Source organism: Colius striatus, chromosome 14 (genome assembly GCF_028858725.1).
Source record: "Colius striatus isolate bColStr4 chromosome 14, bColStr4.1.hap1, whole genome shotgun sequence".
NCBI classification, from domain to species: domain Eukaryota; kingdom Metazoa; phylum Chordata; class Aves; order Coliiformes; family Coliidae; genus Colius; species Colius striatus.
In genome coordinates this window covers 4502096-4516406 of record NC_084772.1, presented here as the reverse complement: position 1 = coordinate 4516406, position 14311 = coordinate 4502096, and the positions used below count along the sequence as shown (strand labels likewise).

General features: G+C 65.8%; 1 protein-coding gene across 2 annotated transcripts; it reads right to left on the bottom strand.

The window, feature by feature from the left end:
* Positions 1-76: 76 nt before the first annotated feature.
* MTSS2 (MTSS I-BAR domain containing 2) lies at positions 77-12407 on the bottom strand. 2 transcript variants are annotated; one of them, XM_062007342.1, is made up of 14 exons: positions 12253-12407; positions 8811-8872; positions 8639-8712; positions 6884-6968; positions 6633-6724; positions 6473-6547; positions 5734-5891; positions 5539-5646; positions 5095-5192; positions 4466-4673; positions 3718-3792; positions 3313-3489; positions 3063-3228; positions 77-2336 (listed from the first exon to the last, which is right to left on the bottom strand). In XM_062007342.1, the coding sequence occupies exons 1-14, from the start codon at positions 12319-12321 to the stop codon at positions 1561-1563; spliced, it is 2223 nt and encodes a 740-aa protein (XP_061863326.1). In that variant the 5' UTR covers positions 12322-12407; the 3' UTR covers positions 77-1560. The 2 variants fall into 2 exon arrangements, with proteins under 2 accessions (XP_061863326.1, XP_061863327.1); XM_062007343.1 differs by having other exon boundaries at positions 4466-4670.
* Positions 12408-14311: the final 1904 nt, after the last annotated feature.

The following is a 14311-nucleotide window of genomic DNA, read 5'->3' as shown; positions in this document are numbered from 1 at the left end:
CCCACAGGGGTACCAGGACCCTCCCGCCTGCCCCCCAGTCTCGGGGTGACCGTCGGTCGGAGCGCAGGAGAGGCTCTTCATTACAGTACAACCTTTATTAATACTGGAATCTTCACAGTGCATTCGTTACTTGTAGCAGTGACTATGGAAACCGGGGGGCGGGGGGGGGAAAGGGGGAATTACCACCAAAAAATTAATAAAATAAAAATTAAAAGAGAGAAAGAAAGAAAAGAGCAAGAAAAGGGGCGGGAGGGGGCGGGGAGGGGAGCGGCGGCAGAGGCGGGCACGGGGAAATAAATTAACAAAACAAAAGAGAAAGAAAAAACCCAAAGGACCAAGTTAACAACAGCACCAGAAAAGTTACTTCAGTCGAAAGACAGGTCGGTTTGTTTTCTCTTTTCCAAGGAATTTTTGTTTTCTGTACAAAATAAGAGACCAACTCCCCCCACCCCTCCCACCCCCCAAACATTTTGTCACTTGGCATCAGCGGTTCTGGGCAGGAGAAGGAGTTGGGGGAAACTAAATGGTTATTCCTAAGGGGGGGCTGCGATGCGACAGACAGCGGGGGGGGGCTATGTACAGCGGGGGGGGGGCGGGGGTTGTGCTTTCCTCCAGGCGCCGGCAGAAATCAGCTGCTTTGCTTTGGGGGGGGTTGGGTGAACCCCCCCCCGTCCCCCCGACACCCCCAGCAGGACCCTGCACAGGGTGCTGAGGGAGAGGGAGGGGGTTTGGGTGAGCTGGGGGGGGTCCCCAGTGATTCCTGAGGGGGCAAAGAGGAGGTTCAGGAGCCTCAGCCTCCTTCCAGTGGCCCTCCCAACCTGGAGGGGGCTACATTGCTGCCCCTCTGACGCTGCCCCCCACCCCTGCAGCCCCCTCCCCGCTGCCTCTGACCCCTGAAATGGGGCTGAGCTGTGCTGGCCCCAGGCAGGCGGCTCCTGATGCAGCTCCTGCGGCAGCCCCCGTTGGCACCACCTGCCCCCCCTCCCAGGGGCCGGGAGGCACCCACCTCTGCCCACGGGGAGAGAGGGGCAAAAGGGAAAGAGACAGGAGAAGAGAGGGGGGAAAAGGAGAGGAGAAAAAGAGAAGAGATGAAAGGAGATGAAAATAGAGGAAGAGGAAAAGAAGGGGAGAAAAAAGAAAAGTAAAAGAGAGACAGAAAAAAAGAGGAAAGAATAAGAGGAAAAAGAAGAAAAAAGATAAAAAGATGAAAAGAAGATGAAACAAAAGAGAAGGAAAAGACACTTGAGAGTAAAAGATGAATCCAAGAAAAGGAGAAAACCAGAGAAAAAGGAAGAAAAGAGAAATAGGAGAAAGGAAATTAACAGGAGAAAATGAGTAAAAGAGGAGACAAAGAGCCAAGAGAGAACAAGTGGAGGAAGGACACACGGAGGGAGAGGAAAAAAGGGCCGGGAGGGGGGGAAGGAGAGAGGAGCGGGAAGCGGGGGGCAGCGAGGGGGGCCGGGGCAGCGGGTGCCGGTGGGTGGGGGGCTCCGGGGGTCTCGGCGGGTGCGTGGGGGCCCGTGGGCCGTGCCGGGCCCGTCCCCGCCGGCCCGGGCGTCATCACGATATCCGCGGGGCCGACCTGTCGTTGGTGACGGTCCTGCGCAGGCGCACCCCGCGCCGGATGGCCACCAGCATGTCTTCGGCCGGGGGGTCCATGGAGGCCGCGGGCGGGGGCGCGGGGGTCTCCTCGCCGGGGCCCGAGCCCGCCAGGGCGGTGGGGAAGGGGAACTGGCCTTCGCCCAGCGCGTGGGCGCCGGCCACCAGCTCGCCGATCTTCTCCACCAAGCTGTGCCGGTTGGCGGCCAACTGCTGGTCCTCCTCTTCCTCGGCGGAGAGGTGCTGGGCGGCTCCGGGGTAGACGGAGATCTCGGCGGCGCCGCCGGCCCAGGCCGTGTTGGGGAGGCTCAGCCGCTTGGGCGAAGCTTTGGCAAAATCCAGGGGGCTGGGCGAGGCGTCGGCATCGGCGTAGAAGACGCACTCTTCGCTGCCCACGCGCGTGGGGCCGGCGTAGCCGGGGGAGTCGGGCACCGTGGGGGTCTTCACGGGGACGATGGGGGGTCGGATGGGGATGGGGCCGGCGTTGGAGAGGGTCCGGCGGACCGAGGGCTTGGTGGAGGGCGTGCGGCGGATGGTGGCCACCCCCGGCGTGGTGCCGGCCGGGAGGTTGGTGCCGGTGGGCAGCCCGGCCGTGGAGGCCGGCCGCTTGGTCTGGATCATCCGCCGGTAGTTCTGGGCGATGTTGCTGTTGCGCGGGATGGTGGAGGACTTGTCGAAGTCGCTCTGCGGGTCGCACTCCACGTCGCCGTTCACCGAGTAGCAGTCGTAGTCAGAGCCTGCGCGAGGGGGATGCACGGTCAGCACGGCGGGGTGGGCACTGCCCAGACCAACCTCCCCTTCCCCAACCGGTGCCACCGCAGCTGGACTGCCAATGGGTTCGATCACCACCACGGCAACACGATCCCGACCGGTCCCAGCCATCGTGGGCACGACGCACTCGCTGCCGAGCCCGACTGTTGCCATCACCCCCACCACTGAGATCACCACCATCACAACATGGGCACAACCAGCTCACACTGTGACCATCACAAGGGCACAAACAGACCCTGCCATGACCACAGCTGTAGTCAAACCCAACCATTGCTGACCCAGTCACCACCACCACAAAGCCATTGCAGCCAAACCACCATCATGTGATCACAAGCGGCTCAGCCAACACCACCACAGCAAAACTGTCCCCGTGGTGACTTAATCTCCAGTTGCCGCCACCCACCATCGCTGCCTGTACCCCCACAAAACACGTCACCATGAACCATCACCAAACCCTGTTACTGTACTGCCTGGCACAACTGTAGCCACCAAGACTCACCAACCACCCCAGGGAGCAGCAAACCCCACGGTTCCATGGGGCTGTGTCATGATGGCACAGCCCCACTGTGACTGTACCGCAGCCCAATGCTGTCAACACTTGGGGCAGGCAGATGTGCCAAGGGGCACCGAATCCTCCACCCTCCCCCTTCCCCTCCCTGGGTGCCATTCTGGGTGTCCCAGGTGCCCCTCACCTTGGGAGGGGATGGTGTCCTCGGAGCAGGAGGGGGTGGTGGTCTGCGTGCTGTAGCCGCTGGAGTACTGCAGCGAGTCCCGGCTGCTCTTCTGGTGCTCCAGGCTCAGCCCCCGGGTCAAGACCATGGCCAGGTCGCTGGCGGCGGGTGACACCTCCTCCCCGTGCTGTGGGGACAAGGGGCACCCTCAGCACGGCGGTTTCTCTCCCGGGAGCCACCCCAAGCCCCCCATCCATGCGTGTCGGGGTACCTTGGCGGCGATGGTGGCGGGTGACATGCGGGGCCTGGGCCCCTCCTCAGCGCCGGTGCCCGGGTACCCGCCGGCCAGCGCGCCCGCCTCGGCCTCCCGCAGGTGCTCCACGCGGTCCTTGCGCCGCTGCAGGGTGGGCACCACCGGCTGGTCGTAGGGGCTGGCCTTGGACCAGTCCTGCAAGGGGGCAAGGCCATGGGGTGACGTCCCACACATCCCCCCACACCGCGAGTGCTGCCCAGGATGCTGTGCCCATGGAGGGCTGTTGAACCCCACGAGGGATGGGGGAATCCTTGTGGGAAAGGCAACCTCAGAGGGACAGGGGAGGGGAGGAGAAGAAGAGGAGGGTACTGCTGCTGAAGGCTTTGCGTTCCCACCACCTGCCTGTGTGCTGGTGGGACTCACCGAGGTGGGCGAGCTGCACTCGCTGACCGACTGGCAGGTTTCAGAGGCCTCCGAGGATGCCGAGCTGGAGGATTTCTGGGGAGAGAACATCTGCTTGGTGAGCAGAGTCACGGCCCTGTGTTAGAAGAGCACCCTTGGCCCACCTCAGCACCCCCAGCCCACGGCAGCACGGGCCAAGTGGGATCCCATCCTGCAGTGGGGCTGCAGAGCTGAAGCCGTGACACTGAGCCCCAGCCCTTCCCCCTGCTCATCCCGAGCCTCCTGAGCCAAGGGCCACTCTGGGGACAGTCCCTGCAGGTGTGGTGCCAGAGGCCTCTCTCGGTTTGGCAATGCCAGGTTAGTGTATGCAAGCCAATCCAGTGCTGGCAAACACAGCATGAGGCATCAGCACCTCCCATGGGATGCTGGGCAGGGTCCTGAGCCATCCTCAGCACCGGGGAGGATGCAGGTCAACGTGGAAGTTTGCTGGTGGGAGACTGCCACCATCTGGGTGTTCTGAGGCTGGGGTGCCTGGGAAATGCCCACTGCCCCTGGCACAGGGCTGGGCTGTCCGTGCCCCATCCCCAGAGGCAGGGTGACAGACAGGATTGCTCTGCAGCGTAGCACCCAGTGTCCCTGAGCAGGCTGAAATACCTGACACTGCCCTCCTGTGCTGCCCACGCAGGCAGAAACCCCCCCACACCACCCCGGAGAAACCGAGGCACGGGGGTGAGCAGCGCTGCCCCTTCCTCCCCTCCCTTCCCCACACCTGGCTGGTGATGTCGGAGGGCATGGGGGAGGGCGGTTTGGAGTAGGCAGCGTCCTGCGAGATGAACCCGGAGTCGTGTGAGGAGACGCTGGAGAGGCGAGCGGCGGCGGGCGGCTGCGCCAGGCTGCGGTAGCGGTAGCTGGAGCTGGGCGAGCAGCTCTGAGCCCCGCCGGGCCACGCCACGCCGCCCTTGGCACTGCTGACGCTGCTGGCGGGGCACCGGAGGAAGGGAAACAGAGCTTAAGAGGCAGGTTTGGAGGTGGCGGGGTCCCCGGGCAGCAGGCTCAGCACCCTGCCCACCCCCCGGCCCCGACCTGGGGAAACTGAGGCACGCGGTCCTCCCGAGGCAGCCCTTTGCCCTCTGGGGTCTCACAGTGGCACATTCACCCCCAAACCCTCACATCATCCCCAAAGCCTGGAGGACAAAACATGGGGCCAGGCGCCCACTGTGCCCCCCCTCTGTACCACCCCCCGTGTGCCAAGGCCACCTCCTCCACCTGCCTGGGACCAGCAGCCCCATGGACACATGGAGATGGCCACTCACCTCCTGAGCCTCCCCCAGGGCCAGGAGCCCCCCAGGATTAAGGAAGGGGGTCTCCTGGGGTGTGGGGCTGGGTCCCCCCCCGTACCTGCACATGCTGGACTTGCGGGAGCTGGAGCTGCTGGGCGAGGACGGAGGGGTCTGGTAGGACCAGCTGTAGTCAGAGCCCTTCAGGTCCTTGATCACCTGTGGGAAGGATGGCATTTAAGCTCCACAAAGGATGGGGTTTAAGCTCCCCAAGGGATGAGGTTTAAGCTCCCCAAGGGATGAGGTTCAAACTCCCCAAAGGATGAGGTTTAAGCTCCCCATGGGATGGGGTTCAAGCTCCCCAAGGGATGGGGTTTAAGCTCTCCAAGGGATGGGGTTCAAGCTCCCCAAAGGATGAGGTTTAAGCTCTCCAAGGGATGGGGTTCAAGCTCCCCAAGGGATGGGGTTTGAGGCCCATGAAGGATGAGGTTTAAGCCCCATAAAAGATGGAGTTTAAGCCCCCTAAGGACACTCTCCTGCTCCCAGCCCTGGTTCCCATGCTGACCTGCTCGCTGGCAGGGGGCAGCTTGTGAGGCTCTGCGGTGAGCACTACCAGGTCCTCGATGATGCCCTGCAGGTGGGTGATCTCTCCCAGCATGGTCAGCTCCCCATTCTGCAGCCAGACAGGGGGGATGAGCATCAACACCAGCCAAGCAGCACAACCCCCACACATCCCCAGCCCCTCCAGCCCCATGCTCACCACCACGGGCTGCAGGAAGGTGATGAAGGTGCAGAAGCGGCCCCGCTCCTCGATGAGGGCCCTGCGCACCGCCTGCTTCTCCGTCTCCTCCAGCAGCAGGTACATGTCATTCACGTCCTGCAGCGCGTTGTCCAGCTGGGGCTGCAGGTCCCCCTTCCCTGCGAGGGGGGTGCGTCATCAGCACCGCTCCCCTGACACCCCTCCATCTGCTGGGGCGTCCCATGCCTGAGCCGGTCACCCCATTGTTATGTCCCAGTGGGTGCCACAGCCCCCCACCCCATACCCAAACAGCAGGAGCACCCTCACCATGTGGACTCCCCTGTTGGGGTGGGGAGTGGGGGGCTCCTCTGCCATCTCCCATCCCCACCGGGGTGCCATCATGGTGGGGCTGGCATCGCCCCGGGATGGGGGGTGTAAGCTCAGCTAAGCTAAAAGCAGGGGCAGGTGGGGGGCACAGGGAGTGGATAGACAGACAGACAGAGGCAGCCCCGGCCCCAGGGAGAGCCCAGGGTGGGGAGCAGATGAGGAAGCAGAGAGAGGGGGGTCCGGGGAGGTGGGGGGCAGCGGTTCACTTACCAAGCAGCTCTACAGGAAGGATGTGGAGGGGAGGGAAGAGAGAAGGAGACAGAGAAAACGTGTGAAAAGAGGCCGAGGGCCGGGGTGCGCGCCCCCGCCTCCCCGACAGCCCCCTGTGCACGGGGGTGCTGCGGAGGGACCCCCTCCAGGAGACGCCCCTCACCTTTGCGAGCCTTCTTCTGGAGCTTGAGGGTGTCGGAGGACTTCTTCTTGATCTCGTGCCGGGCTCGCTTGTACTCTGGGGGTGCAGCAACGGCATCAGAGGGGACCCCGCTGCCGGCCGGTGCAGCCCCCCAGCACCACCCGGCCCAGCCCGCCTCTACCTTTCGCGTGGTCCTTGTCCAGCTGGTTGGCGGTTTTCTTCCAGTCCTCAATCCTGTCCTGCAAAGGGTTTATCAGGCTCTCCATCAGGGCACTGGAGCAGGGGGACAGAGAGAGGCAGAGCAGTCAGGAGGGTGCCAGAGGGAGGGGGGCAGCCCTGTCCCCCCTGGCCCGGGCACCTCCAGCCTCCCTCTCCTCCCGGGGGAGGCTGAGGCTGGCCAGCCCGTGCCGCCGCTGCCCAGGCCCCGCTTACTTGGTGAACTGCCGGAGCTTGGCCTCGATGCTGCGGTGCCGCATGCACATGCGGGTCAGCGCCGAGCCGATGTCCCTCGTGGCACCTGTGGGGAGAGGAGACACTGAAGGGGGGCTGGGGAACCCCCTCCCACAGTGGTCTCAGCCCTGGCTGTGTCCTGGGACCAGGGTGGGTGGCGGTGGGTCAGGAGCAACTCGCTTTCCCCCCTCATTAATCCACAAAATGACTCATCATCCCCTCAAAGAAAGCACCAAACATCCCCTCCCAGAGCTTCCAAACAAAAACCTGCTCACAGGTTTCCCCAGTTTGCCTCAAATTTGGTGCTGAGGGTGAGCCAGGGAGGGGAGGGTGTGAGGTGCTGCCCGGCCAGCCAGGCAGGGACCGAGGAACAGGCAAACAGCTCTGGGAGCAGCCTCCCTCCCCGGCTCTGTGCCAGGCAGCCAGCTGCCTCCCTCACCTCCAGACATCGTCCTGCTCATAAAAGGGGAGTCAAGAGCTATAAAAACAGGAGTCAGAGCTATAAAAAGGGAGGCAGAGCTCCCTAGGGGGACGTTGGCCAGGAAGGGAAAGCAGAAGCCTCCCGTTTTGGTGCTGGTGTTGTTCACTCTGAAGCCTAAGGATGACCAGGTGGTGGCAGTGCTGCTGGCCAGCCCGGGCAAGAGCCACCTCTGAAACCCCAGCCTTCAGCAGTGACTCAGTTTGCCTTTCTCTCTGCTCCCCCCCTCCCCAAAAAAAGCCTCCACACACCTCCCACTCACCCTTTGCAGGACTTTTGGGCACCCCCCGGCTCCCCCGGTGCTGTGGGGATGGGGGAGCTGCAGCCCCAGGGCCTTCCCCTGCGCCAGGGACTCTCCTAATCCGGCTCCTAATGCGCTTATCCCGCTCCTGCTGCTCCTGAGCCGCTTCCCCCACGCTCACACCCCGCCTGCGAGGCCACCAGCCCAGCGCCCTGCCTCAGTTTCCCCAGGCCACCGCTCTGCCTCCCACACTCCCCAAAAACCACTGAGCAGGGACGTCCAGGGAGGTCCCCGAGACGCCACCCCACAGCCCCCGTGATGCTGAGTGCCGCGGCGCATCCTCCCAGTGCAGTGGGCCAGTGGGTTTGGAGGCAAAGCTGATCCCAGCTCAAGCTGCTGCCTCCTCCTCCTCCTCCTCCTCCTCCTCCTCCTCCTCCCTGGCAGCTCCAGATGGCCTGGATGCCGCCAGTCTGCAAACCAGCCCGGGACCATCTGCTTGGCAGAAGCCGAGCGGTGGGAAGCGGCTCTTGGCCACACGCAGGTACCTGGATAGATTCAGGGGGTCTGTCCCCCCCACCCCGCAGCAGCACGGGGGGGCTTCCCACCTGCAGCCTCAGCTCTCCACATGACCCCCGCAGCAGGTCTGTGGGCTCCTGCATCTTCTCACCCAAATATTCCCCCCCGGAGCAGCCAGGACCACCCCCCCGACAGCTCCCGGGCGGGCTCAGCCCCGGGTCTGGCCGCGTCCCGAGGGGCTCAGATGGGTGCAGGGGGGCTGCCTCGCCCCAGATCTCCCCGCAGGCAAACACCGGTGCGGGCTGCGGAGCGGCACCCGTCCGCTCGGCCCGAGCCCCCTCCCCCGGGGCCGCTCCGTCGCGGGGCGGGGACGCGCCGGTCACGCCTCCGAGCACGGCCGGAGCCCGCAGCCCCGCGGGGCAGGGACGGGCATCCCCCCGCCGCACTCGCCAGCCGCCCCCTGCCCGGCCGGGACGCCCACCGTGCCGGGGCAGGACCCTACCTCGGGTGTTGGTGGCCATGTCGGCCACTTTCTGGAAGGCGTCCAGGAAGGCAACTGCGGCCAGCACCGTGGTCCTGGGGCAGAGAGAGCGGGGAGGGGGGTGCTCAGCAGGCGCTGGGCACCCGGGGCTGTGCCCGCTCCCCGCGTCCCGTCCCCTCCCCGCAGCACTCACCTGAGCTGGGAGTGCAGCTTGGTGGCCTTGGAGTTGAAATCCTCCCAGATCGGGTAGGAGCTCTGCAGGGAAGGAAGGGGACGGTGAGAGCTGGAGCCCCTCACCCCCTTGCACCTCCTCCCCGGGCAGGGCAAAGCTTTTCTTCCCCCTTAGGGAGAGCTGAGGCAGCTCAGCGTGGCTACTCCGAGGGCTAATTAAGGCTGAGCCCAACCCTCTTGCCCTCCTGGGTGTTTCCCTTTCGAGTCTGGCCACGCAATCTCACAGACCACGGAGACCTCAGGGTTTGGGGGGATCTGTTCCTCAAAGGGGTCAAGGCAGCTTATGGGATTGTTTGAGGAGAGGGGAGGAGCTGGTGCACAAGTGAGCTGTGAGAGCCCAGCTGGCCCCAGAGCAGAGCCCCACGGCCTCCCCCAAAGCAGCCATGGCCAAACCCACCATCACGGGGGGCTCCAGCCCCACAGCGGGTGGCCCCAGTCCCACAAGGAGCGATGGGGCAGGAGGGGAGCACTGGGGTCCTCCCAGGCCTGGATGGGGCAGCTGTGTGGGGACAGGTCACAGGTGCTGGGTAAACCACTCCAGTGCCATTCTGGTGAGGCCACCACGGTGCCATCCTGATGCCATCACAGCGAGGCCAACCGCAGCGAGACCAGTCCCAGTGCCCCTGTGGTGAGGTCATCTCAGGGCTGTCCCAGTGTCACCATCCCAGTGAGGCCAGTCCCAGCAGTGTCTCAGAGATGCCAGTCCCAGCAAGACCATCCCGGTGCCATGCTAGCAGAGCCAGTCCCAGTAATGTCAGCTCTGGAGCCATCCCAGCGAGGCTCATCCTGGTGCCACCATGCAGTGTGACCATCCCAGTGCCACCATCCCAGTGAGGCCAGTCAGTGCTGTCCCAGGGAGGCTAATCCTGGTGCTGTGTTGATGAGGCCATCCCCGTGACAGCCTGGCACAGCCAGTCCTTGTGCCACCATCCTGGTGAGGCCATCTTGGTGTCCTCCTGGTAAAGCCAGTCCCTGTGCCACCATCCCAGCAAGGCCAGTCCTGCTGCCACTGTCCTGGTGAGGCCATGCTGGTGCTGCCATCCCAGTGAGCCTGGTGCCAGTGCCACCCTCCTGGTGCTACCAGCTGATGGCAGTGCTGAGGGCTTGCAAACTGCCCTGGGGTGGCCACCAGACTGAGACGTGGGCATTGGAGGCGGCGTTGCAGGACACAGGTCATCGCCCATCCCCGTGAGCCCGGCTTGGTGGCATCGCTGCGGCAGTGTTGGCACCGAGGGGGCACAGGACTGGCCCAGCGTTGTTTTGGGGAGACCACAAAAGCCCCAGTTTCTTCCAGAGTCAGCAAAGAGGGGTCTGAGGATGTCACTTCACGTGCCACTTGTGTCAACACACCAGCTCAGGGCCATGAGTGCTAGGGTCTGCCACGGCTGGAGGGCAGGGCTGTTGTGCCAGGGCCACCCCGGGCAGGGCGAGCGGGGGCTCCCCTCAAGCCAGGGGGCAGGTCCCAGTGGCCCTGGCATGCAGGGCAAGGGGAGGATGGGGACGAGGACAACGGGGACAAGGACATGCCAAGGTCACCCAGGGACACCAGGCACAGTGGAAGAGAAGGAACAGGAATGAAGCCAGCTCAGGGACACCGCCAGCACGGGGATTGCCACTGAGCCCTCCCAGCACGGGCTGAGGGGTGCCAAAGAACCACCCACCACTGAACGAGGGTCCCTTTGCCCCTGTGCCCAGCCCTGCTGCATCCCCACAGCACCCAGCTGCCACCCAATGCTGTCAGCACTTCAGGCAGGTGATTCTTTTTGCTGGGCCCGGAGCCTGTGCCCGGACACCCACGTGGTTGGGAGATGGGGACAGGGATGGAGACGGGGCGATGCCACCCTCAGAGGCTGATGGCACCGGGCTGGGGCCATGCAGGGCACAAGCTGAGCAGGGCTGGGAGAGGTTTCTCTCTTGTTCTTTTTGTTTTCTCATCGTTCCCACCGGCAAACAGCCTGGAAATGAATCTGGATACTTTCCCCGGCCAGGATGGCACATGACACCACAGTGAGGGGCTCGTGGCCCAGCCACAGCCCAGTGGCCTTAGGCACATGGCTACGTGGTACCAGCTGAGGAGACAACGGCTCCTGGATGGCTCATGGGGAAACTGAGGCACGGGGTGCTCCTCCCCGCCGCGTGCAGGGGGCTCAGCGGGGCTGCCGGGAGAGGGGGGGCTGAGGTGAAGGTGGTCGGCGGGGGGCTGATAGCGGCAGCACTTTCCCCACCAGCCCTGGCCCCCACCACCGCGGGGCTGCTGCCTGGGGGCACACGGGCTTCTCTCCCATCCCCGAGCCCGTCCCCGCTCCGGCCGCGCCGCCGCCGCCCCTCGAAGGGGTTAATCCCCTGCTCAGCAAGGCTTGCAGGTTTTTTTTATCCCCCCTCCCCTGCTTTGGCAATGACAGCATTGTCTGCACTGGGCTGCAGCGAGAAGAGAGGAAGAGGAGGAGGTGGAGGAGGAAAAGAGCTTTTGCCTCCCAAAACCGACCGGGGCCAAAGCCCACCGCCGCGGCCGGCAGCCCCGGGGAATTCCAGCCCCCCTCCCGCCGAGACGGAGACACCCGGCTGGTCCCTCCTCCCCCCTCAGCCCCCGGGGAAATCGTCCCCCGGCATTTTTATTTCCTATTTTCCTTGAAATGAAAACAAACAAAAAAGGTGGTTTTTTTTTTCCTTAAAGGCGGCCCCCTCCTGCTGGCGAGGGGTGGGCGCGACGTCCCCTCCCCGGCTGGGAACCGGGACGGAGGAGCCGGGGGATCCTTTTTGTTCCGTCGGTGGGAAGCCCAACGGGCCCGGCACAGATCCGGGCGGGGGGCGGCGGGGGGCGGCGATGCCCAGTGTGGGGCCGGCGGTACCTGAGGTGGGGCGGCGATGCCCAACCGGTGACACCCGACATGGGGCTGTGGCAGCCAGTGATGGACGCCGGGCTGATACAGGGCTCGGGTACCCGACCCGGGGCTCCGGCTCCGGGTGACGGGGCTGACACGGGGCTGCCAGCCCCAGCACGGAGTCCGCTGCCCGACGCAGGGCCCCGATGCCCGATATGGGGCTGATGTGGGGCTCCGGCGCCCAGCGCCAGCCTCTGACACCCGACGCGGGGTCCCGACGCCCGGTGACGGATACGGGACCGACACGGGGCCGCGATCCCCGGTGACGGAGATCGGGCTGATGCGGGGCTGGGATCCCCGCACGGGCTCCGGCGCCCGCAGCAGGCCCCCACCGCCCAGCCTGGAGCCGATGTGGGGCTGCCATACCCGACACGGGCCGCTCTACACGGCCGGGGGCCGGACGGCGGAGCCCCGGTACCCGCCGCGGGGCCCGATCCCGGCCGGTCCGCGCCCGCGGCGGAGCTGGGGGGCTGCCCGGGGGGTGGCAGGGTGTCGCGGCGGGGGGAGGGGAGCTGCCCTTACCTTCATGTCGTTGATGATGGCTTGGAAGAGGCCGCCGAGGGCTCCGCACTCCTTCTCCGCCGTCTCCATCGCGGCGCTGCGGCAGCCCGGGGCGGGCGGCACCGCCGGGGGAGGCCGCGGCGGCGGGCCGGGCTCAGCGGCGGCGGGCGGGGGGGCGGCGGAGCGGCGGCGGGGCCGGGCGGGGCGCGGCGCGGCGCATCGCCCCCCACAGCCCCTTCCCCTTCCTGCCCGGGCTCTGCGCGGACCCGCCGCCCCCCCCCGGGCCGCCCCGCTGGCGGAGCGCGGAGCGGAGCGCGGAGCGGAGCGGAGAGCGGCGGAGCGGGGAGCGGCGGAGCGGGGAGCGGCGGGGGCGGAGCGGGGCGGGATCTGCGCGGCACATGCGCCGCCCGCCGCCGGGCCGGGGGCGGGGGACGGAGGCGCGGGGAGGGGAGGGGGGGACGGGGGATGCTCCGGGGGCTGCGGGGGGGATGCCCGGGGAAAGCCCGAGGGATGCTCGGGGGGCAGGAGCGGGCACCCGCAGGATGCGCTGGGGTGCCGGCAGCGGGGCCGGGCCCACGGGTGATGAAGAACGCTCCGGGAGTTGCTGCGGGGGGTGTCGAGGAGTAGCACCTGGAGCCCCTGGGATGCAGTGGGTCAGCCCCAGGGAAGCAGGGACGGGGGAGCCCCTTGGACGCAGCCGGCTCAGCCCCAGGGGTGGCTGGGGCTGCTGGGACTGGGGTGCAGCCCCACGGGTGGAGGATAGCCCTGGGGTTTACATACAAGGCTTAAAAGAGCCCCAGGGGATGCTGCGTGGGCAGGGGAAGAGCCCCGGGGTACAGGACTCGAGGATACAGGAGTCCTATGGGATACTTGGGGGCTGCCCAGAGCCCTGGAGGCACAGGGGGATTCTGCTCCCAGGCCAGGACTCCCTTTCACCCCTCTCCAAGGGCTGAACCACCCCCACTGCTTCCCTTACCTGGGCTTGATTACAGAGAGCCCTGGAACGGTGTGTCCCTTCCCTGTAGCTATCCCAAGGCCTCAGTGCAGCCTCCTGGGATCTGGAGGTGCCAGGCAGACAGACCTCAGCACACCTTGCAGGGCAGTGATGCTCAGCTGGAGCTCAGGGCTTGGCCTGAGCCACCAATTCCTCCCCCTGCCACAAAAGCAACCCCAATCCCCTGCCAATGATGCCCCTGGCAGCCAGTACTGGTCAAGAGCCACCCATAAGGAAACCATTAGGGCTTGGTGCTCTGGCAGCCAGCTGGAATTTCCACACATAAACCCCATCACTCGGCTGCACTGAGCCCGGCGGGAGCGAGGGCAGAGCCCCGCGGCTGGCAGCAGCCCTGGCCCATGCTGGCAGTGGCTGGGGACAGGCAACAGGGATCCCCTCCCCAGCTTGGGGAGCCATCCCTCACCCATCCCGAAGAGCTGGCTGTTAAAATCACCCCAGCGTGACTGGGTTTGGAAAGGCCTTTCTGGGAATGACAGGAATGTCTTTATCCCCGCCAAAGCAGCACCGGTGCAGGGCTGTTTGGGGAAGCTGCTGCCAGAGCCCAGCTCCACCGTAAACAGCCCAGGAGTCGTAAAAACTCTGCAAATTCCTCCACTCCCCCGATCCCCGCGAGCAGGTGAAAGGTCTGAAATGCGCCGGGGATGCAGCGGTGACCTCCCGAACTGCAGCGGCCCGGGGCTGTGCCGGCAGCGAAGGGCGGGCGAGGGATGAGCACCGGCGGCTGCCGGGGCCGGGGAAGCGCCTGTCCCGGGGCCGGGGAAGCGCCTGTCCCGGGGCCGGGGCAGTGACCGTCCAGGGGCCGGGGCAGCGACCGTCCGAGGGCTGGGGCAGTGCCTGTCCCGGGGCCGGGGAAGCTCCTGTCCCGGGGCCGGGGAAGCTCCTGTCCCGGGGCTGGGGCAGCACCTGTCCCGGGGCTGGGGCAGTGACTATCCCGGGGCTGGGGAAGCGCCTGTCCGAGGGCTGGGGCAGTGACTGTCCCGGGGCTGGGGCAGTGACTATCCCGGGGCTGGGGCAGTGACTATCCCGGGGCTGGGGAAGCGCCTGTCCCGGGGCTGGGGCAGTGCC

What these genes read in the sequence shown, in the direction of transcription:
- MTSS2 (XM_062007342.1), bottom strand. Translation starts at nt 12,321, where the DNA reads ATGGAGACGGCGGAGAAGGAGTGCGGAGCCCTCGGCGGCCTCTTCCAA. An exon ending in AAGCTCCGGCAGTTCACCAA is followed by an intron (nt 6,725 to 6,883) that starts GTAAGCGGGGCC and finishes CCCCTGCTCCAG; the next exon opens with TGCCCTGATGGAGAGCCTGA. An exon ending in CCTCCGACATCACCAGCCAG is followed by an intron (nt 3,793 to 4,465) that starts GTGTGGGGAAGG and finishes TTCTCTCCCCAG; the next exon opens with AAATCCTCCAGCTCGGCATC.